General features: G+C 44.0%; 1 protein-coding gene across 1 annotated transcript; it reads left to right on the plus strand.

Moving 5' to 3' along the window:
* The first annotated feature begins 5,155 nt into the window (after window positions 1–5,155).
* ANXA13 (annexin A13) lies at window positions 5,156–24,405 on the plus strand. The gene is made up of 11 exons (XM_056854379.1): window positions 5,156–5,198; window positions 8,702–8,777; window positions 9,393–9,487; window positions 10,438–10,608; window positions 11,691–11,724; window positions 11,978–12,057; window positions 15,851–15,919; window positions 17,193–17,294; window positions 20,362–20,437; window positions 21,189–21,301; window positions 24,286–24,405. The coding sequence occupies exons 1-11, from the start codon at window positions 5,184–5,186 to the stop codon at window positions 24,403–24,405; spliced, it is 951 nt and encodes a 316-aa protein (XP_056710357.1). The 5' UTR covers window positions 5,156–5,183.
* The last annotated feature ends 732 nt before the right edge of the window (window positions 24,406–25,137 follow it).

The raw sequence follows: 25,137 nt of genomic DNA on the forward strand, positions 1-25,137 counted from the left end.
CCAGGGAGTATCATAGACAAAATTCCACTATTTGGGGGATCTGGTGGCAGGAGGAGGCATCAGGCAAAATGGCCCCATCGTCTTGCTTCTGTTGGTGATGGAAGCATGGGAGAACAAACCTGTTAGCGCAACAGGAAAGCATGGTGATTTCACCTGATTTTATTCTCCATACTGTAGCCCCCAAAACATACTATTAGTCTTAAGGGGTGACTGGGAAAAGGGGAAGATGGTCCTTTTGAGCATGTCAGAATTAGGCCATGTACAGATATTTTTATTGACTTTGTTTGCAAAGTATCTCAAGTAAGGTGGAGGCCATCAGTCCAGCCCTCTGCCATGCAGGATCCTACATAATGGCTTCTCAGGCTCTGATCTGGTTCTCGGTTGCTACAGTCTGAGACCACTGGGTTTTAAGCTAAATTTAAGAGACCAACAAGATTTCCAGGGTATGAGCTTTCGAGAGTAAAAGCTCCCTTCATCAGCTCATACTCCAAAAATCTTGGTCTCTAAGGTGCTACTGGACTCAAATTTAGATGTTCTACTGCAGAAAGTAGGTTGGGTTTTAAGGATTCCTCTTATCAGTTATAATGTCACAGAGGGTTAACAAGAGTTCATGTTTGCTGGTTTTGGGTGCACAGAGTCATGCACCAGTACAAACTCATTCAGAAAGAAATTTTACCTGCCTGCTTGGTGTTTTTCCCCATCTGACTTCAGAGGATCAAGCTAAGTAGAATGTTCTGTCAGTTGACCTGTATAATGCGCTGGTATTTTTGAAATGGCTCTCCATGTGAAAAGTATCACTTTTGGTTCTTGTAGGTTATCCGGGCTGTGTGACCGTGGTCTTGGTATTTTCTTTCCTGACGTTTCGCCAGCAGCTGTGGCAGGCATCTTCAGAGAAGTAACACTGAAGGACAGTGTCTCTCGGTGTCAAGTGTGTAGGAAGAGTAATATATAGTCAGAAAGGGGTTGGGTTTGAGCTGAATCATTGCCTGCAAAAAGTATCAAAGGTAATGTGCTAATCATAGCCTTTGATACTTTTTGCAGGACAATGATTCAGCTCAAACCCAACCCCTTCCTGACTATATATTACTCTTCCTACACACTTGACACCGAGAGACACTGTCCTTCAGTGTTACTCCTCTGAAGATGCCTGCCAACGTCAGGAAACGTCAGGAAAGAAAATACCAAGACCACGGTTACACAGCCCGGATAACCTACAAGAACCAATGAACTCTGACAGTGAAAGCCTTCGACAGTATCACTTTTCTTAAAGGCCCGTGACTAGCTTTATGCTGCAGCCTCTAAAGGAGTGCTGTCCAAGCCCCAATGACCTAGGGCGAAAACGCATGGTTGCTTTATCCTCCTTCAATCCCTGTTTCAGCCAGGATACAGCCTGGATCGAACGCATGCGTTTCGCCTAATGTGCATTCGATCCTGGCTAAAACAGGGATTAAAGGAGGATAAAGCAACCATGCGTTTTCGCCCCTAGTCCGTCATCAGAATTAGTGCTGATCAGTGATTTACTGGGCACAGTAAATCTGCCTCTTGGACTTTACATCAGAGACTTTTTTGTGGTGTTAGATTTTCTTGGCTAAAACTTCAACCATTTCTGGAATACGTACAGGGCTCTTCTGTGTTATTTTTCCTCTTGACAAGGACTAATTAAATGTCATCTAATCCTCTTTCACGACATCTGGACTTCTTACAGCTCTTTTTAGATTTAGTGCTCCGAGGGTTTCTGTACAACTCCTGAAAAGGCAAGAAGAAGCCGTCTACTTCTTGCTTTTAAAGACTTCATGAAACTCCTCGGTGGCCGCTAACCTTTTTCATAAATTCCTAAAATACACACAATTGGGCTTTGGCTCTTTATTACATGTCATCAGGGTATGACTGGTGGACTTCTACTAGGCTATGGGTAGCCGACTGGCATCCAAGGATCCCCCACCTGGCCATCAGGAGCTCCCTGTTTGGCCCCTTGCATGATGACTGGTCCCAGCGCTCAGCCACCCCATTGTGCACTACACCACTCCTCCACATGAGCGGTGGACTCTAATCTGGAGAACCGGGTTTGATTCCTTACTCCTCCACATGAGCAGTGGACTCGAATTCCCCACTCCTCCATATAAGAGGACTCTAATCTGGTGAACTGGGTTGGTTTCCCCACTCCTCCACATGAAGCCAGCTGGGTGACCTTGGGCTAGTCACAGTTCTTTTTGAGCTCTCTCAGCCTCACCTACATCACAAGGTGTCTGTTGGGAGGAGAGGAAGGGAAGGAGATTGTAAAATGGTTTGATTCTCCTTAAAAGGTAGATAAAATTGGCATATAAAAACCAACTCTTCTTCCTCCTCCTCCTCAACAGAGGGCTCTGACAGTCCTCACAAACAGCAATGCAGGCTCTTTTGGAGATCTTCTGTTCCTTGGTTCCTCACTGTTGCGTTTGAACCAAGAACCCAGGAAATGGGAGTGAACAGCTGAGATAAGAGGTTTACCGAAACTTCTTGTTCACACCGGGAAGAGGGGGTTTGGTGTTTCCCCCCAGGCTTAGTCCGGACATGATCCAAAATACTGTTTACTAAAACAAAACAATCTAAAACTGGGGTATCTGTTTCAAAATGAGCATGATATGTAGCCACAATTGGTTATGGTTCTTTTATACTTGCGGGCTAGCCTGATCTCGTCAGATCTTAGAAACTAAGCAGGGTCAACCCTGGCTAGTATTTGGATGGAATATCTCGGATGAATACCAGGGTTGTGACGTGGAGGCAGACAATGGCAAACCACCTCTGAACATATCTTTCCTTGAAAACCCTATGGGGTTGCCCTGTAACTTGATGCCCCTATGGGGTTGTCCTATGGGGTTGCCCTGTAACTTGATGCCCCCCCCCCCAAAGGCAACGGCCTTAATAGTAGACCACATATTACTAGTCTGTCTAGCACCCTAGGATCTAACTGACACAGAGCCAGCTTGGGCAAGGTAGTGCTGGCAGTCAGAAAGGGTTCTAGTTGGGACTTCAAACTACTGGGAGGTTACTAGACAAGAGTTGCGTTCAGACATCATGTAAAACACCACTTTAAGGTAACATCCACGTGCTGATTAGTAGGAGGGCCACAAACTGGGATTTTTAACCAGAGTTGCAGCCTGGCTTACGAATTGTGGTTGACGTAGCTCTGGTTAGTTCTAGGGCTGTGCATATTGGTTAGAAATGACTTGACAGCACTTAACAAACACAATCATGGGGTTTTCAAGGCAAGAGTCAAACAGATGTGGCTTGCCGTTGCCTGCCTCCATGTCATAACCCTAGTATCCCTTGGTGGTATCTCATCCAAATACTGACTATGGCCAACGCTGCTTAGCTTTCAGGAGCTGATGAGATCAGGCAAGTCAGGGGTATTCAGGCTGCTATAAGACTACTCTAGCTCTCAAAGATGTATCTGCAGCCAACCTTTTGTTCTCCAGGACCAGAGGAGCATGCCTAATATATTAGGTGCTGTGGAGCACAGGCAGGACAATGATGCTGCAGTCGTCTTGTTTGTGGGCTTCCTAGAGGCACCTGGTTGGCCACTGTGTGAACAGACTGCTGGACTTGATGGGCCTTGGTCTGATTCAGCAGGGCTTTTCTTATGTTCTTGTGAGTACCCTGGCAGGAAAGATCCAAGAGAGATCTATTCCAGTACCCAGCTTCACAAGTTTTTGTTTTTTATATATGCTATGAAAATGTTGATGAAGCACAGCCACTCCTGCTCTCTATGGGGCAATCGATACTAACTGCCATGCAAATGATCAGCTAGCACGAACTTCTACAGGTACCATCTGTTTGCTTTACTGTTTGCTTTACTGATAATCATAATTAGCCTCACCTAGGACTAAATAGTGTTAATAATTGGCTTGAAGCTCGAGTGCCAAAGTATGGCATCAGACTTGCTGGAGGCGGAGGCCAATGAACTGTTGCCCAAAGGGAAGATACCTACCTCCTAACAATCTCGGGATGGTCACAGGGATAGTGCCAAGAGAAGGTTAGGTGACGTTGGGAAAATATAATTGAGAGGGCATTTAGAAGAAGAGCTGGTTTTTATACCCCACTCTACCTTTAAGGAGCCTCAAAGTGGCTTACAATCGCCTTCCTCTCCCCACAACAGACACCTTATGAGAAGAAGAAGAGCTGGTTTTTATATGCTGATTTTCTCTACCACTTAAGGAAGAATCAAACCGGCTTACAATCACCTTCTCTTCCCCTCCCCACAACAGACACCCGGTGAGGTAGGTGGGGCTGAGAGAGCTCTAAGAGAGCTGTGACTAGCCCAAGTCACCCAGCTGGCTTCACGGTGGGGTTTGGGAGTGGGAGGGACTTCAATGCTATAGAGTCCAATTGCCAAAATGGCCATTTTCTCCAGTGAAATCAATATCACCTGGAAATCAGTTGTAATAGCGGGAGATCTCAAGCCACCACCTGGAGGTTGGCAACCCTACCTGAAACTGACTTCGGTCAGGATCGAACTCATGAGCAGAGTTTTGACTGCAGTACTGCAGCTTGCCTCTCTGCACCACGGGGCTCCTCTAGTCTGGAACAGATGACTGTAAATGCTGCTAACTCTTTCGGGTTTTATGATTATTTAACCAAATATTTTACTGTATTGCCTTACTGTTGATTTTAAATGTTGTGTTGTAAATCAACTTCCCTTCTGCTTATCAAGCAGCTGATTTATTTATTTACTTACTTCATTTATTATAGTCCTCTTTTCTCATTGTGACTCGAGGCCCTGTAGCCAATTTTCTGACCTGGTTTAGTCAAGCGGTCCCCTTGTTGCGCACAAAGTTCTTCATCCAACACACATCTGTTTCTATCCATACATGCCCTTTAGTTAAATCAAGGTGTACTTACAAATTTCATTATCTGCGTTGTGTTTGCAGCTGTTAAAAATTTTTTTTCTAGGATTTCTCTTGTTTCCCCTGCCCCATCTTTTCGCTCGAATAAATTAATCGACCATTAGAAAATTACCCACAAGTTCACACTCCCCATTTTTTGCTAAAGGGACAGTTTTTTAATGAACACCTACTTATCGATTAAATGACAAAAGATAATGCCAGAAGTTATTCATTAATCCCGGATGTGGAGCGTCATAAAACCTGACAACGGCAGAGATGCTTAATCCATTGAAGACCAAGGCTCTTGAAGGCTAAAGGGAAATGGGCAACTTTCATGTAAGTAAACATCTACTTCACTAGTTATTTTCCTCCACTTCTGTTCTCAGTTAACAGCCTGGCTTCTCATATTTGCTGCATGCATTAAAGGGAGCACTTTTTAATCAGTTGGGCTGAGAATTAAAGGAAACAGTTTGCATTCTGAGGCTATCTGGGGTCCTTTATGTTAACTGCAATTCTAACGTGTGTGTGTGTGTATGTGTGTATGTGTGTAAAGTGCCGTCAAGTCGCAGGCGATTCATGGTGACTCCAGCAAGGTGCTTTCAAGGCCAGCAGAAAGCAGAGGTGGTTTGCCATTGTCTTCCTCTACAGAGACTTCCTTGGTGGTCTCTCTTCCAAATACCGACCCTGCTTAGCTTCTGAGATATGATGAGATCGAGCTATACCATGGCATCTTCTCTCCTGTGATTCAAATAAGGAGTGAAAAACGGCCATTTTATTGGCCTTCCTCCTTGGTTGTTTCTGTGTTTTTTTGTTTGTAATGGTTCCCAACCTTTTCGGGCCACCACACCCTTGGTTCCACAAACACAACCCCAGCACCCCCTACCCTATCCTATAAAAAGCATTATTCAAAATAGGGGTTTGCATGGCGCACTAAAAAAGATAATAACAATAAAATTTCAAAACAGTAACAATTAATTGCACGTCTGTTCAGAATCAAATTAAAACTTTTTAGTTGAAATTTATTCAACAAAACTTATGAACTTGATCCAGTGGTACCAGCTCTTCCAAGTCTGGGGGAATGTTCTGATAGTTTCCACCCAATTTGCCAGCATGGTGCCATAGCTTGATCTATTGTAAATTAGTGAACAACACAGTTGAAGGGACCCACCTCTAGCACCCACCTGCTGCCCTCTTGCCTCTTAGTGCCCCCCTAGGTAATCCCACCGCCCCCCAGGGGGTGGTACTGCCCACTTTGGGAACCACTGATCTATATGTTCTTATTGTATTGTAAAATATTTATATACATATTAAATATTATTTTAATATCTTAATGCCTGATGTTTGCTGCCTTGGGGACTTTATTTGGGGGGAAAGCCTGAAAAAAAAATTTTTTTTTTAAATAAATTTTACATGTTGGAAATATGGGCTAGTTTTTGAAAATCATGTTGCAAACGAGATTACCCTTCTTTCAGTATCCTCAAAATGGTGTATGAAAAATGCTGTTGTATTTAAATGCGGTTGATAGATTCAAAGCTGGTCGATCTAATTCCCTGCAATAATTAGCAGACAGCCTGAGTAAACAGGAATTCTGCCATAAAGAAGTTTCCGCCATGTTGCAATAATAGGTTGATTTGGTCAAAACCTAGGTGGTTTCCACACGGGGACAGTCTTGCGTGGTTCCCCTGTTGCTGGTGTGGCTATCAGTGGTCTCCCCAGCCATGACCATCCTTCCTCCTCCAGGGCATTCGGGCTTTTCATTTTTTTTCCAGTTGGCAACTGAATATCATATTGCTATACCATTGTAAAAATATGTGTAACAGGTTATCTGAATTACCAATTTCATATGTTAAAAAAGAGGACTCTAGTCTTTCCCCTTATATCTCTGCAATGAAAGGGGCTTGCGACTCAGTTTAAAAAATGAAATCTGGGAATTCAGAGAACCTGTTGCACATGTTTTATTGATATACAGCAATAGTAAATTGCCATTTTTTTTAAAGTGCCGCTTGATCATAGGGAGAGGAAATGGCCACCACAGGGACAGGGTCAGGGAATATGACTGCCGTGTGTGCAGAAAAATCCCAACTTTCCAACCAGCATAATAATCATCCAGGCTTTACTGTGATCTTTTGTCAAAGCTTCAAAGCAAGGCAGGTTTGAGGAAGATCAGAGAAAAGCGAGGAAACCCGGGAGATGCACAAATGCATCACGATGGGGAAGCGGGGTGGGGGGAGAACACTTCCCATCAGCATTGGATCTGGGACAGATAACCCATGTGGAAATGTCCACAGAGAACACACAGGTGTCTTTTTAACTTGAGGGTACAGGAGGAGAGGTGCTAGTCTACTGTACGGATTTGGGTGCTAAAATAAGAGAAGCCACCCAGTCAATCCTTTGAGGTGAGAACTGGAGTCAGAATAAGGTTTCCAGCCTTCTGGTGGAGCCTGGAAATTTCCCAGAATTACAACTGATCTCCAGACTACAGAGATCAGTTCCCCTTTAGAAAAAGGTTGCTTCGGAGGGTAGACTTTACAGCATTATACCCTGCTGAGATCCCTCCCTTCCCCAAAACTCTGCTTTCCCCAGGCTCCACCCCCAAATCTCCAGGAATGTCTTAACCTGGAGTTGGCAACCCTAAATCTGAATGATGGAAGTTGAGTAGGAACACAGGCAGGATAATGCTGCTGCAGTCGTCTTGTTTGTGGGCTTCCTAGAGGCCCCTGGTTGGCCACTGGGTGAACAGACTGCTGGACTTGATGGGCCTGGGTCTGATCCAGCATAGCTTTTCTTCTGTTCTTAAGGATGTATTCTCCCCCGGCCCTGCTGGCTATGGTTACAGCCTACGGATTCTACACTTTAGCACCTTTGTGGTAGGATTGCCAGCTCTGGGTTGGGAAGTACCTGGAGATTTCTGGGGTGGAGCCTGAGGGTGCGGGGTTTGGGGAGGGGAGGGACTTCAATGCCATAGAGTCCAATTGCCAAAGCAGCCATTTTCGCCAGGTGAATTGATCTCTGTCAGCTGGAGATCCTTTAAACTGGAGATGCCAGGGATTGAACCTGGGACCTTCTGCATGCCAAGCAGATGCTCTACCACAGATAAAAAAGACATAATGTGTTATGCATGAAATCAATATATGCTACTGGAAATATATTGGAAATGTATTCTCTTTGAAATATAGTCTCTGTAATTAATAAAGTATGTCTGCACTTATGAACATGCCACACTCAGCATATTAGAGGTGGCTTCTACAGTTACACCAAGCACTTGTATATGTTACATGCCCCGAGTATAAGAGGCCCAGCGTTGCTTGTTAGAAGCTAATTAGAGAGTCCATAGACGGCCTTAGTATGTTTTCATAAGCTGGCTTCCCACTCATAAGGACCAGCTAGGAACCTCCTTAGTTAGCCTTGGCAGGAACCAAGGTCCAAGATAAGGATGGCAGTAACTTAGGATCAAACAAAGAAGCACCTGACAATGGCGGGTCTTCGCTGCTCATTAGTGAGCATTAGATCACCACTTTTTATGCAACGCCTCCGATTCTCTAATAGGGTATGCTCATCCGGGGGTCCCTAATATTGGGTATTTGGGTCCCTACGTTATGTATTACGTCTCTGTACCACCCATTACCAAAGACTATATTCATGCTTGCAATCCTTTGATGTGGGTGTGAATTGTCTGGTGCTTTGGGCAATTTTCACTCGGTGTGTGTATTGGGCCAATAAACAAACTGCTTTGAATCTTCAACCTCCTGCTGTTTTATTGTCATTGGGTATTGATTCAATATTACAGGCATTTCAAATGGACACCCCAACCACTGAACTCTCTTTTTCTGCTTTCTCAGCCAACCATTCGACGGCACCATGATTTCAACGCAGAGCGAGATGCCAAGAAGATATATAAAGCTTGCAAAGGGATGGGTAAGAAAGCTGCCACTTGTCACGTGAGACAAGAATCCGAAGCAGGGGAGCCAGCCAGTGGAAAAAATGATGTGCTTGTTTAGATGTGGGGACATGTTTTTATGACAGGCGTCTCCTCTCCCAACAACCTAAGGATCGAACCAATGATACTCATAGGTTCAGAAAACATGGTCGGATTATGACTCTGCCCTAGCCAGAAGTTTGGCTCTGACGCTTCCCTTCCAGAAATGAGGGGGTGCCCTAGAGGTAGGATGGCTATCATCCAGGTGGGGCCTGAAGTCCTCCCAAAATTATAACTGATCTCCAGACTACAGAGATCAGTTCCCCCTGGAGAAAACAGCAGCTTCACACTCTGTGGAAACACATACCCACTAAGCTCCGTCCCTTCCCCAAACTTCACCCTACCCAGGCTCTGCCCCCAAATTTCCAGGAATTCCCAAGACAGAGCTGGTAACCCTACCCAGAGATCTGAATAGGGTTGCAAGCCCCCCACAAGGGGCAGGGCATCTCCCCCCCCCCACACACTGCTGATCAGCGGGCCAGCCTGTCGGCCTTGCTCTTCAGGTGACTCTGAGTGGGGAGACGGTCTTACTTTTTCCCATTCGTATTTTGTAGGCACCGATGAAAAAGTTATCATTGAGCTCCTGTCCACGCGTTCATCGGACCAAAGGCAACAAATGAAACAGAAGTTCAAGACCTTGTATGGCAAGGTAGATTCACTGGGATAAATGGATATTTGGGTCTGTGTTTGTCCCCTTTCAAAGGAGCCGTTTCTGATTACACTAATAGAGAAAGGTGCCGTTTCTGACAATGAATGACATTCAATATTGTTTCCAATTAAACATGGGCACATAACTACCTCACTGGTCTTCAGTTCCTAGTGCAACTTGTTACGAGCTTAGGCCCACCTCCCACATGTCATGTTGTGCTCCCCGAGATCCATCTACAGGCTCCTCTTAATGAGGCAATCATGTTTGGGCAGGTATGTGGAAATGGTGGAACTCCCTGCCCCAAGATGTGGTGATGGCTGCCAACCTGAAAGGCTTTAAGAGGGGAGTGGACATGTTCATGGAGGACAGGGCTATCCAAGGCTACTAATCAAAATGAATACTAGTCATGATGCATACCTATTATCTCCAGTATCAGAGAAGCATTGCTATTATAGTAGGTGCTGTGGAACACAGGCAGGACAATGCTGCTGCAGTCGCCTTGTTTGTGGGCTTCCAAGAGGCACCTGGTTGGCCACTGTGTAAACAGACTGCTGGATCTGATGGGCCTTGGACTAATCCAGCAGGGCTTTTCTTATGTTCTTATGGCTATTTCCTCCAGGTGTACTGATCTCTATCGGCTGCAGATCAGTTGTAATAGCAGGAGATCTCCAGCTAGTACCTGGAGGTTGGCAACCCTAATCAGATAGTATACAGTAATACTGTCCTTACCCCTTTACCAGAGCAGCTTTCTGAACCATTCTCTTATAATACAGCCCTATTACTTGTGTAAAAAAAAAAGCAGTTTTGCATACTTTGTGGAAAGCCAGAAGAGTTCTCCCTTGCTGGACTGGGGTGCTAATCTTTGTACACTTTATACTCATCCTCTGCCTTTCGGTCTGGCTGCATCCCTGACTGCTGTTTGCATGACTTTGCTATGGTCTTTCAATCAGGATTTGGAAGACGTTCTTAAAGGAGAGCTGAGTGGGAATTTTGAAAAGACAGCGTTGGCCCTCTTGGACCGGCCATGTGAATATGATGCCAGAGAACTCCAAAAAGCAATGAAAGGAGCAGGGACTGATGAATCTGTACTAATCGAGGTCCTTTGTACAAGGGTTAACCAGGTAGGGCTGGCTGTGTTTTTTTTAAAATATATTTTATTAAAGAATTTAGACATTACAAACACACACACAGATTAATACTTCCAAGGAAATCAGTGAATAGTTGTAGATAAGCCAATAAATGATAAAAAATTGCTCATTTATACAATAGATTCCACTTAATAATAAACTGCTCTAAGTCATATAAGCATCTTGCATTAGAAAATTGATAAAGTTAAATTGATCAAAAATCTGAACTCTAACATTACAAACAGTATCTGTTAGCACTACTCTTAATTACTCTTATCAGCCCTACTTTAACTCTACTAAAATTCTTTCTCTACAATTTACTGCCTACTTCCCCCATTTATTTCTTCTTTGCCTTCCTCTATCCTCCACATCCACTATAGCTCTAGTGCAAATATCTTATTTTAGGCTTTCGGATGAGCATAATCACAATAGAATTTCCATTTCTTTTGAAGTTCATCCATCGATTTTCCTCGGCTAGCTTTATTTCTGGACCATTCACATGCGTTTTTTAAAAAATGACTGCATAGAAGGCCACTGTTTGTCAAGGAGTCTGTGGCTGGGAACCAGCTCAGAGAGTTAGCTACCCGAAACTCTAGGGTGCTTTCACACATGCCGAATAATGCACTGTTAATCCTTTTTCAATGCACTTTGCAGCTGGAATTTACTGTGTGAAACAGCAAAATCCACTTGCAAACTATCATTAAAGTGCATTGAAAGTGCACTAAAAGTGCATTCATTATTCAGTATGTGTGAAAGTGCACCGTATGCTCAGGATTCAGAGTCCTTTCAGGCACTGAAGGGAATTGCAGGTACCCAAAATTAGCCGCTGTGGTTGTATATAAAGTGTATATAAAACATAAATGAATTTCATGTTTAGACTTGGGACCTATCACCAAGATGTATATGCAAATTATGTATATGCAAATATTCCAATATCCAGAAAAAGCTGAAATCCGAAACACTTCTTGTCCCAAGCATTTCAGATAAGAGATATTCAACCTGTATTTCCAAAGCAGTGTGTTTTCTAAAATCATATGCATGTTACTAATCTTGTGCATTTATTGTCTCTGTCCCAGCAAATCATAGCCATAAAGGATGCCTACAGAAGAAGTAAGTGACCTATTTTTTAAAGATCTTCCCCCATTCACAAAAATAACCATGCACTGGAGGTGGTGGAAAATGCCATCAAGTTGTAGCCCATGGGGTTTTCAAGAGACAAAGACAGGAGGTTTGCCATTGCCTGCCTCTGCGTAGCAACCCTGGACTACCATGCAAATATGAACCAGGGTCAACCCTGCTTAGCAGCCAAGATTGAGCAAACCTGGGCCATCCAGGTCATGCAGACTCTTTCTTTTCTCCATAGTTTTCAGCAGGGATCTGGAATCTGATGTTCAAAGTGAGACGAGTGGGTCCCTAAGAAAGATCCTTCTGTCTGTGCTGAAGGTAAGAGAGTCTGACTGTTGCTGTATCATGACTGAGAAGAAGAAGAGTTGGTTTTTATATGCCGACTTTCTCTACCACTTAAGGGAGAATCAAACCGGCTGACCATCACCTTCCCTTCCCCTCCCCACAACAGACACCTTGTGAGGCAGGAGGGGCTGAGAGAGCTCTAAAAGAACTGTGACTAGGCCAAGGTCACTCAGCTGGCTTCATGTGGAGGAGTGGGAAAACAAATCCACTTCACCAGATTAGCCTCCACCGCTCATGTAGAGGAGTGGGGAATCAAACCCGGTTCTCCAGATAAGAGTCCACCGCTCCAAACCACTGCTCTTAACCATTACACCACCCTGGAGAACCACTGGACCACATGTTAGGTAAAGGTAAAGGTCCCCAGTGAAAACAGCGGGTCATTCCTGACCCATGGGGTGATGTCACATCCTGACGTTTACTAAGCAGACTTTGTTTACGGGGTGGTTTGCCAGTGCCTTCCCCAGTCATCTTCCCTTTACCCCCAGCAAGCTAGGTGCTCGTTTTACCGACCTCGGAAGGATGGAAGGCTGAGTCAACCTTGAGCCGGCGACCTGAAATGGACTCCCATCGGGATCGAACTCAGGTCGTGAGCAGAGCTTGGACTTCAGTACTGCAGCTTACCACTCTGCGCCACGGGGACTACATGGACCGCATGTTAGGCCTGATTAAAAAGTGGTGCTGGCAAAGCAAAAGAATTCACCACTCTGGGTTTGTCTCTCCCAGCATCTGCTACACATGCAGAGTTCTCTATGTGTGCTTGGTTAGGACATGGTTATTAGTGCATGCATTGTGTTCTAATTGTGTAAGCCAGTCTTATTGGGTTGTCTCTTCTATGAGTTACACTTTTATTGCATTGTTTTAAAATGTTGTCGTCTGCCTTGAGGCTCAGTGAGACAGACAGACTTATTTAATTTATGTATAAACACCCACACAGACTATGGATTTCCGGCATGCTAAGTCTGTGAGCTTTTTTGCATACCCAGTTGAAATGAGACTCAGGGCACAGACAAGGATGGGCAAGTTTTTCCTACCTCGTCAGCAATCACACTTCTATGGGGCCTGAGAGAATCAACTGATACGGCACTGCAGTCCTACGAACACTTTCCTAGGAGTAAACCCCACTAAATAAACCTGTGTAGGATTCTGAGGCCGTTTATGCATGGGTACTTTCACTCACGTTCACCCCCATTCTGTCTCGATTGTTCCTTGGAGTTATGCATGAGTTTTCTGTCTATTAGAGATGACCTTGCTGTCAGCCCTCACAAATCCCGGACCTTCCGGTTCCTCTGTTAACCCAATTCTTCCCTCTCCCCTGAGCTCAGCCCGAGTGAAATCCCCATGCATAATGCAAAACGTGGGACACCCAAGCGTGATTTCTATCACAGAAAGCATGCAGCCAATTACAAAGCAGCATGTAAAGAGGCAGGGATTCAAATGCTTCCTGCTCCCTGGGAGCTCTTTCTGAGCAGAAGAAAGGCTTTTAAAAAACGAAATTTGGATTCCCCACCTCCTTTCAGATTGCTCTGTTTTTTGTTTTTTCTTCTTAAAATGCTTTTTTATTTGGCAATTGGGTTTGGGGGGGCGGTTTCTCTCACAGTAAGCACTACAAAGCAAGCCAATTACAAAGCAGCATTTAAAGCGGCGGGGACTTGATTTGAGCTTGGAGACTGCTGGTGCATAGACTCCCAACAGGAGGGTGTGGGTCCAGCAAACAACTAACCTCAGGAAAAAAACCATGCATTAATGACCTGGGTAGACCTGCTTAGGATGGCACAGATGGCTGGAAAGGTAGAATTTTGGGAGTACCACTGTAAACTTTGTGAGTGTCACATTTTTAATGCTTCAGGGGTCATGGAATGTGTATGGACTAATAGCCGCACAAGTCCGGGGGCACTGTAGCGAGGAGGCGGAAGGGAGCAAAACCACCTCTCTTCTGCCACTTCAACTCCTCTAACAGAAGATGGAGGAAAGGCATTTTTGCCCCCTGGCTAGGGTTGCCATTTGCCCACCACGAGCAGGAGAACGCCCACTGGCAGCCCCTCATCCCCCGCTGCAACTCATTGGTACAGTGGAGGAAAAATGCTGGGGGGAAATAGCATCTCATGATTTTGCAACATCTTTTCTGGCTGTAAAGTCAGAATTGACATCGCTGCATCACACAATGCTTTAGGGATTGCCCCAAACAGTATGGTTTTTACCACAGTGTTCCGGGGAAATCCTAGAGTGTCCTGAGACACAGTAACGTCATTTCCATTTGGGAGGGCAGAAATGGCATCACACAATACCATTCCGCATGTCTCCCCCACTCCCCTGATCCTCCTGCCAGTTGCCAAGAAAAGGCTGCCGACCCTACCCCTTCCTTCCCCATTTGATCTCATGCGGGTCCTTTGACTGAAGTCAACTTTCCTGGCATGAGACACGACTGCTAGGGGAAGACGAGAACAAGGGAAAGATCTGCATCCTTCAGTTCCTTCCCCTGACAGGCCACTGGAGCCAGCCTCCTATCTCATTGCATGTTGTCTGGAAAATCTCTCATCTTTTTAATTCCTTCTAGTTAACTTTTTTGTGTGTGTGGAGTACGAAAAGTTTCTTTTGCAGGACAAAAAGGAAAGGGAGAGAACTACCTTTAGCATATCTTTTCCAATATGACAATGTTCACTAGAGGGCAGTACAAAATGCCTTTGCGAGATCCCTTTTAGCATGCGAAAGAACCAAAGCACCCTGTGGCTCCTTAAGGGCTAGCACACTTACCAAGGTGGTGAGTGTTTCCAGAAGAAAAACCTATTTTCATCAGATGCAAGACATCACATGTGAATGTTGGGAACACAGGCAGAACAAAATCAATTTTAAATTAAAACATTCTCGGCAGCGCAGGGGTTTTATGTTTGAATTTCATGCAAAGCAAATGCAACAGAAGTTGGCCACTCTTTCTTGGGGCCTCCCAACTCACAGGAGAAGCATTGGGGGGGGATTGGGGGCTGCAGCAGGAAGGGGGAGGTGGAGAATGAATATTTCCACAGCTGGAAATTCATCTGTGGAAATTATCGACAGGATCCAAACCAGGGTGTTAGTCTACGACTGGGGAGACCAAATTTCCACTCTACCATGAAGCTCTCTGGGTTATCTTGGACCACTTGTTCTTTCTCAGCCTAACTTTCCTCACAGAGTTTTAGTGTACATGAAATGGCCATTTTAGTTTTAGTGCCATTTTTATCCCGCCTTTTCTCTGAGGAGCTCAAGGTGACATACTTGGTTCTCCTCTCCTCCATTTGTCAGAAATGAACTTTGACTTACAAAAGTTTACACCCTGGGAAATGTTGTTGGTCTCTAAGGCACTGTGTGTGTGTGTGTGTGTGTGTGTGTGTGTGTGTGTGTGTGTGTGTGTGTGTGTAAAGTGCCGTCAAGTCCCAGCCAACTTATGGCGACCCCTTTTATGGGTTTTCATGGCAAGAGACTAACAGAGGTGGTTTGCCGGTGCTTTCCTCGGCACAGCAACCCTGCTCTTCCTTGGTGGTCTCCCATCCAAATACTAACCAGGGCTGACCCTGCTTAGCTTCTGAGATCTGACGAGATCAGGCTACTGGACTTGAATTTTGTTCTCCTATTACAGACGAACATCACCTGAAACTACATCGCAATGACTATTATTGTAACTATTATGTACACAGAAGTGTCTATATTTGCTAACCACCTGGAGGTTGGCAACCCCATAACTTTGACATCCTTTTGATTGTTTTTCTTCTTCACACAATATCATTTTCACCAGGCGAACAGAGAGGACGGGATGGAGATCAATGACAACCTAGCTCAAATTGATGCTAAGAACCTTTACGAAGTAAGCGTAACATCAGGGCAAGATAAAAAGTTGAGTGGGTATGAGGAGGGCACAGACGTGGGGCTGCCAACTCTGGGTTGGGAAATACCTTGAGATTTGGGGGGTGGGGCCTGGAGAAGGCACGGTCTGGGGAGGGGAGAAATATCAGCAGGGTACGTTGCCATAGAGATCACCCTCCGAAGCAGCCATTTCCCCCAGGGAACTGATCTTGGTCGTCTGGAGCTCAGTTGTAATTCCGAGAGATCTCCAGGCCCCGCCTGGAGGTTGGCAACCCTAGCACAGAGATGGGCGGTGCTACTGTCCAAAGTAACCTCTGCGCCCTGAAACAGGTTGCCAGCCTAATGGAGAAATTCTGTTTTTATAGCTCCGGTGTAGGATGCAAAAGGCTACTCCGCTCTCTGGCCAGATTCAACCAAGGACGGAGACAACTCAGGTTTTTAGAAGCAAGAGGGAAATTTGTTTTGCTAGCAAGGGAAAAGTTAGCCTCGTGGCCAAAATGAGACTCTTCCAAAATGTCACGCCTCTTTTCTCAGTTTTTTATACAATTTCGAAGTCTTTTGTCTTCTCAGATTTCATGATGCAGTATAGCCCCGTGATGTGCCCACCCCGAGCTCAATTTACGATTAGCTCACCATCCTGTTTATTCGTATCAGCCTGTATCAGTCTGTGACGTAATCTTAAGACTACACCTGTGCAGAAGTTTAATCTTTCGTTAGGATATGCTGCTTCCTACTGGCTTATATAGATAACTACAGCTTACAAATATTATTTTAATAAAATGATATTATCTTATAAACTTGTGCCTTCATAGAATAATACTTTTGGTGCTCCCATATTCTTTATATATCTTGCGAATGTCGAATGACTAACATGCTAGGATTAAATCAAATAAATTGAAATTCTACACTTCCCTCGCCGGTTCTCTCTCGAGCAGCATCGTGTTGTGTGTAAAAAGTTGATCTTTTCACCCTGCGCTTTCTTTTTTCCTTGCATTCCAGCCAGGTGCTTGGAAACTGTCAACTGCTCCTCAGTTCCTATTAAGCAAAGTCTGAATGTTCACTGTTTAATTTATATATTTAACATGAGCTAAAAGCTTCCTTGGCAGCTCACTCCATTGCCGAAAGGACCTTATAAGTATGCATGTTTTCTCGCCCTGGTCTCGACGTTTAAATTATGCTGGCATTTCTACGGTTGAAAACCTTGGGTGGGGGTTGTTCTCTTTGCTGAGGCTCGGGCAGCGATGCCATCCTTATAACACTGCTCCGTTTCTGAGGCAGGAGAAGGCCGCTGGGGGACGGATGAGTTGGCTTTCAATGATGTCTTGGCACAGAGGAATTACATGCAGCTCAGAGCTACCTTTGAGGCCTACAAGCGTGTAAGTATCCTTGTTCAAGAGGGTTGCCAGGTCCCTCTTCACCACCGACAGGAGGTTTTTGGGGCGGGGTTTGGGGAGGGGAGGGACTTCAATGCCATAGAGTCCAATTGCCAAAGCGGCCGTTTTCTCCAGGGGAACCGATCTCTATCGGCTGGAGATCAGTTGTAAACAGCAGGAGATCTCCAGCTAGTACCTGGAGGTTGGCAACTGGGTGTGGGCCTGATTTACTAGCGCCAGCTGTTTGCTCGACTATCTTGCTTGAAAGCCCGCTCTCGATAGCAAAGCTTCTTAAATGGTGGGTCGCAACTCCTTATGGGGTCATGCAACTGAACGTGGGGGTCGCGAAAAATGGTTTTGAAATAAAATTCTTTATGATTTATTATCAGTAGATGTTTGATTTGTATGCCTGTTTTATATACCTATATATCTGGGGTTGCGTAAAAACCTCTTGGGCGAAAAGGGGTCACGAGTGGAAAAAGTTATGGGAGGCATGGAGAATCTATTGTGAACAAGAATTACATTCAGGGAAATTAGAAGGTTACACACTGAATTGACCCACTATGTATTTTCTGATGATTAACTATTGGATTTTTGTTTAATATTAGGGTTAATATAATAAACGAAAGAAATATACTAATCTATTTTGAAGCAGAGGGAGGTGATGGGGAAGTCACTGTTTAAATTTATTACTTTGTATTTTTAGCAACATACAGAAATATCTTTTCATGATTGCTATTATAACAGTCGTTAAATGGATGATAAACTTTTATTTTTTGAAAACAATAAAAATTTTATTAAAAAAAGAGTGGAAAAAGTTAAAGAAGCCCTGCTCTATAGCTACAAAGCTGAGAAAGAAAATAATTAAAAACCCTGAGCTATTTGTATAACTATTTCTGAGAGGGCTGCTTTCTCACAGGAGACCTCCAGCTGGGAGCTCTCTTTGCCCACTGCTGCTGAGAGTGGCAGCGGGAGGGGAACAAACAGCAACATGGCAGCGTCACTACATCGCTTCTGGGAAAAACCCAGAAGTAACAGAGGGGAGCTCTAGGAATTTCCTGAAACTTACCATAGAAAGATTTACTGTAGAGTTTCTGGCAATTCCTAGAGCTACCCTGTGTCACTTCCAGGTTTTTCACAGTTCTGTCTTTAACAGGAGTCTAACACACAAAAAGAGGAAGACCCAACAAGAGATGGATTGACTCAATAAAGGAAGCCACAGCCTTCAATTTGCAAGATCTGAGCAAGGCTGTCAAAGATAGGACATTTTGGAGGACTTTCATTCATAGGGTCGCCATGAGTCGGAAGCGACTTGACGGCACTTAACACACACACACAACACACAAAGTGTTTCCCTGCCATAGGGAAACACTTTGTGTGTTAGACTCCTGTTAAAGACACGGACACAGAACCAGAAAGAAGATGGCAACTGGAACAGGAAATTAGAAAATCAATGTTTCTCTTGCGGTTGTAAAACAGAACTCTTCAGAAAGAGCCTTTGGCTCCTTAAGAGCCACTGATTTGTGGTTGTCGGGAAAGAAGGTGGTCTGAATTGGACAGCTGAAAGGATTTCAGGCAGCAGGTATTGGGAAAGACCTTTTTCTGCCTGAGACCCTGGAGAGCTGTTACTTGCCAGAATAGATAGTGCACAGCTGGTGGGTATGACTTGGTATAAGGAATTTGTATAAGTTCATATGAGAAGAGTCCATAACTCAGTGGTCAAGCATGCGCTTTGCATGTGAAAGGTCCTTAGTTTAGTTCCGGGCATTGTCAGTGAACAGTTCTTGTGTGCTGGGCAAAAAGACCTCTGCCCGAGACCATGAAGAATGCCCGCCAGTCAAGCTAGGCAATACTGAGCTAGATGGACTACTCTGGCAGGTATAAGGTAGCTTTGTATGTACAAGTGCACAAAGGAAATAAAAACATGCACTCTGCAGTCTAGGGGCTTTTCTGCATTCCCATTTTCCTCTCTTCTAAATGCCTGTTTCTTTTGGGAGGGGCCAGTTCAGTTCCATATGTGTTTTGGTCCCTCTAATGGTCCATTCAATATAACACAAGATTAAATCTGGCATAAAACCTGCACTTTAAATCTGTAGGGAGATACACTGGATTTAAACCTGTTTCATATCAAATCGACCACTACAGGGAGTGAAACGTGTGGAATTCCATGAAACTACAGAGATATATACATCCCCCTGAAGGAAATTCAGAGGGTTGTCTCTATGGAATTACATCCCCACCAAGATCCCACTCCTCAAAATCCATCCTCTCTAGGCACCGTCCCATAATCTCCAAGAATTTCCAAAGCTGGAGTTGGCAACCCTAACTGGAAATGAGTTGAAAGAACATACTCAGAGAAATTAGGGTTCCCAAGCTGAGCCTGGTAACCAGTGGGAGGGCTGGGATCACCTACATGGGGGGTGCAGCATTGCCTGTGTCGCTACATCACTACTGTGAAAAACCTGGAAGCGACACAGGGTTACAGTGCCGGATTTACATATAAACTAAACAAGCTATAACTTAGGGCCCCACTCTCTTGGGGCCCCCCAAAAAATTTAAAGGGGAAAAAAACTGGATGTACATTTCCAAAATATAAGATAAAAAACAAATAAAATAAAACCTACATACAGCAACAGTGTTATCATTTTAAGTTAGAGCTTAATAATTATTTCACTATTAATATACTTCTTCTTAATTGTATTTCAGTTCAACGATTACTTTGATAAAATACATATTTTGTTACGTGCAAATGGCTTTAGATACCTATTAGGTCCATAAATTACCATATAGCATATATTCAACACAAAAAACAGTGACAATTTGTTGTTGACAAAGGACAGCTGGACATATAAAGGGCCCCATTACCTTCAATAGCTTAGGGCCTCATCAAACCTAAATCCGGCCCTGCCCCTAACCACATCATCATTCCTGGAAGAGCTTGTCCTGGACCAACAACAGGGCTAGAAACAAAACAAGCAAACAAAAAAACTCCAAATGTGATTTGTGTCCTGACACAATAATCTCCACCACCCCAAAAGTATTTACTTTGTCATCGTTGTTTTGATTACAGTTGACTGGCAAAGACATCGAAGATTCTATTAAGAGTGAAACTTCTGGAGATCTTGAGAAGGCTTATTTAACACTTGGTAAGAACTGATTTTTAAATAGGGATTGCTTGACATTCATAATGGGTTGGACCAAACTGGTAATTTCCACAAATTCCCCTTCCCCACTGCAGATCCCCCTCCCCAATATTATTGCACAGGATCCCCTAGAACAGGGGTGGGGAGCCTTTTTTCTGCCAAGGGCCATTTGGATATTTGTAACATCATTCGCGGGCCATACAAAATTATCAACTTAAAAAGTTGCCTGCTATATTTGGTCAAACGTTTAGCAAAGAGGCACGACCGGAGACGGCTCCGAGTGTCTGCCACATAGAGCGACTCGCTTTTGAGCGAGTCCCCAGCTGGACCCAAGAGATTCAGGCAGAACAGCATCCTTCTGAGCTAGAGATCTGCTAGGACCCATGAAGGGCCAGACCAAATGATTTCACGGGCCTTATATGGCCCCCGGGCCTGACGTTCCCCACCCCTGCCCTAGAAGGATCCTTTCATGGAGTAGGCTGCAGAGAGGTGAGAGCCAGGAAATTTCCATTCTGCCGATGAAAAATTTAGTCTGGATTGAATCCTATGACTTCAATTGCCAGCACTGGATCAAGGGACGGGAGGAGATATAAGAAACCATATTTCAGGGGCCCATACCCCATTGTCAAACTCCCATCTAAAACAAATGCTCACAGAATTTCTACCTAGACATCGAATTACTGGGCTACACATTTCCATTGGGGGGGGGGGCTTCTTGTTGTTCTGAAGGTCCTTCTAAAATGTTATTTTTTAGTAAGGTGTGCAAGAGATTGCCAAGGATACTTCGCTACCCGTCTCTATGATGCTATGAAAGGAGTAGGAACGGATGAAGAAACTTTAATTCGCATCCTGGTGACAAGGGCTGAGGTAAGTCAGCCATTTGGGAGACCTAAAAAGAATGGGATACTTAAAGATATGTGCAAAAGTCCTGTAGAGATTAGGTGTGAGAATCATGCACTAAGATGAAAGCCAGCGTGGTATACTAGTGATTGGCATACTGGCCTAGGGATGTAAAAGGCCCAAGTTCAAATAACCACACTGCCACGAAACTTGCTATGTGACTAAGGTTGCCAGATCTCTTTTCGCTACCAGCGGGAGGTTTTTTGGGTGGAGCCTGAGGAAGGTGGGGTTTGTGGAGAGGAGGAACTTCAATGCCATAGAGTCCAATTGCCAAAGCAGCCATTTTCTCCAGGGGAACTGATCTTTTTTGGCTGGAGATCAGTTGTAATGGCAGGATATCTCCAGCTGGTATCTGGAGGTTGGCAACCCTATGTGTGACCTCAGGGTGGTCATCCTCTCTCAGCCTAAGCTAGCTCACAGTGTTGTTATGAGGTAGGGTTGTGAATCTCTAGGGCTGGGGGCTGGTGACCTCCTGGAATTACTACTGATCTCTCAAGCTTCAGGTTTCCATTAATGCCACCTGGAAATAGGGTTGCCAGCTCTGGGTTGAGAAAGGCACAAACATCTAAACCCTCAATGGAAATACAATGGGGCCCAGATGCCCTACCCCTTGGTCAAAATGGATCCATTTTTTAAAAAGGACCAATTCTGTCAGTTCCCTTACTCTTCAGGCACCATTGTTCTTGGGAGGCCGCAAATAAATATTCCAAATAAAATAACTCTCCTGAATGGACCAGTTTCAAATTCTACTTGGAAATGTTTGCTCATCACTGGTTAAAGCATTTTAAAGACCAGCTAAATTAAACATTCCTGTAAACCTTCATTATATTTACAATAATAAAATAAATTCCCTGATAATATCTCTCTTAACATTTGCTCTGCATTAAATAAAGTTACCAAAGGTAACATTGACACCATCTTTCAAAGGCTATCCAGGGCATCTGACTCACTATATGTAGAACCAAAAAAGCTCTTTTATTTAGTGAGAAGAGATTCACATTTCAAATGCTCTTCCTGGCCATGTAGCCTCCACTGTTCCACCATGAGAAACCACGCCAGAAAGTGTCCCAGGGCAAAGTCTTTCTGGAAGATGTTGTCAGACTGTTTAACGTATGAAACTGGAATTCTAATTCTGCTTACCCCATAGATGTTTCTTCTGCACAATGGTAGGAAGAATTACAAGCAAAAACAGAGAAGTTCTATTATATGTGTTCTCTGCAGCATATATTGTTTTTGCCCGTCATTGGGAAAGAAATCTTCTCCAAATACACAAGAATAGCAGGAAGTCCGATTGACTTTCCTTCTGAAAGCTAAAAATTTTACCGGCATAGACAACTGGAATCAAGCTATGGCACATATGGAAAATATTGGTTCTGAATTACAAATGATTAGGAATTAATGGGCTTTTTTGCATTTTCATTTTCTACGGGGGAGGGGGGTTCAGTTCTGCATGTGTTTTGCTCCCTCTAGTGGTCAATTTGACATAAAGCTGCTTTAAATGCAGTGTATCTTCCTGCAGATGTAAACTGCAGGTTTTTATGCTGCATTTAAAGCAGCTTTATGTTGAATCGACCACTAGAGGGAGCAAAACATGTGCAGAACTGAAAAAACCCAGGACCTTAGACTGAAGCAAGGAAACTGGGAATGCAGAAAAACCCAATGTTGCTTTTGTTTTTCCCCCTATGTTTTTTTTAAAAAAAAAAACTTTTAAAAAAGAAAGAAATCATGTCAGAGAAAATGCCATATTTGATAGTAGAGCTAGCAGAGTGATTCTGTTTCTTTATTACCACCAGAATGTGTTTCTAGGATTGCTTCTGGTAGTTCCTTTTTGGGGATTTTACTGAGGTCAACCGTAGCCATTTCCAGGGAAAGGGCTGAATAAAACCCATTTAAGTGCTAATTTTTTTCATTCATACAATGCTGCTTTGGGCAGATTCTGAAGAGAACTGAGTATAAATATTTTTAATAAATAGAATACAAAGGGTAACATGTTACATATGTGGTTCAAACACACAAGCAGTTTCCTTACTTTCCAAAGAGTGGCCTTGATCTCATTGATCTGGAAGATTACTATTGCTGGAATTATTGAGAGGCATTTTTTGTATGTGTGCTACTCACCCGAACTAGGTGTACAGATACGGAAATCAACACTAGAATTATACAGTCATCTGAATGGGCCCTAAAATGTCTCTTCACTGCCAGAAGTAAAGACCGTTATGTAGACCTCAGGCCTTACCCAGGGGAGAAGATAGGTATTAAAGATGCAGAGCTCCATATTATCTGATCCCCTACAGGATGGGACCCAGGCTAGCTTGATCTCGTCAGATCTCAGAAGCTAAGCAGGGTCAGCCCTGGTTAGTATTTGGATGGGAGACCACCAAGGAATACCAGGGTTGCTGTGCAGAGGAAGGCACTGGCAAACCACCTCTGTTCGTCTCTTGCCATGAAAACCCCCCAAAAAGAGGTCGCCATAAGTCAGCTGCGACTTGACGGCACTTTACACACACACACACACACACACACACACACACACACACACACACACAGAGGATGGGAACTTTGTCATCTCACACCTTCTGTCTCCCACAATCCAGGACTCAGACAGTGAAAGACCTATCTGGTTTGGTCCCTAGCAGGATGGGAGCTCAGTCCTCTCTTCCTCTTGTTCCCTGCAAGGCAAAACTGTTGGCAGAAAAACAAGATAATGTCCAAAACTCCTGGAAGAATCTTGAACTCCAACTATTCCTAGTTGATTTAAAGCCTTGTCTATATTTGGCCAGGGCTTGGGGTGCTCAAATGATAGCCAGAAAATTGTGAGTGGAGTTTATGGGGGAGCTCACCTTGCTTCTTATGCAATTTTTTCTAAGTGTTTAAACTCAGAAGCCCAAAGAGAGTTTCCCAGAGTGGCAAAACTGTGGCTTAAAATTTCTTCTTCTGTCTGTCCTTTTCAGATCGACCTTCAAACCATCAAGGAGAAGTTCCAGAAAATGTACCACAAGTCTCTGGCTGAAGCCATCCAATCTGATACTTCAGGAGACTTTAAGAAGCTGCTGGTTGCTCTGCTGCACTAAGCATATCTACTCGGGAGTAAGTGCCATTGTATTCAATGGTGCTTACTCCCAGGAAGGTGTTCTTAGGCTGACTCTCTAAGGATGTAGTCCTTATCCAGGAGCAAGCCCTGGTGATTGAACTGGGACTTTCTTCTGAGTAAACATGCATAGGACTGCACTGTGTGTCACAAAAGATGCCTAAATTATAGGATGCTTTTAGAATATATAAAAAGTGTTGCTATCCCTGAAATAATTCAGGTTTATTTCTTTTTTACAACTACAAAATATGCTGCCATGTAATTTCAGGACTTTGTTGTGTCAGATATATGGTCAGATATCACCATGCATGTTTTTATGGAGTAGAAACATTTTTTAAAAGAAAGTAAACTTTTAAAGAAAATAAAATATTGTTTGCTATGGACTCTAAAACTTATTCAGGTCCTAAATGATGTCAGTAGGTTGTATCTTACGACTTTGGTCCGCTAATGGCAGAGCTTTCCGTGGGCATAAGTAGCCTCTTCCACCAACAGAGAGATCCTTCCACCAGCAGAATTTTTAACCATCAGTGGAACAGATTTGTAGGGTACAACCCAATGACATGAACATATGAAGCTGCCTTATACTGAATCAGACCCTTGGTCCATCAAAGTCAGAATTATATAACCCATCTCTTATTGCTGTCTAGAGGGATATGTCTAGAGGATTTATCACCTTTTCTTTTATCGCTGCTCAGTCTGTTGTGAATGCAGCTGT

The sequence above is a fragment of the Euleptes europaea genome, chromosome 8 (genome assembly GCF_029931775.1).
Source record: "Euleptes europaea isolate rEulEur1 chromosome 8, rEulEur1.hap1, whole genome shotgun sequence".
In the NCBI taxonomy this organism is placed as follows: domain Eukaryota; kingdom Metazoa; phylum Chordata; class Lepidosauria; order Squamata; family Sphaerodactylidae; genus Euleptes; species Euleptes europaea.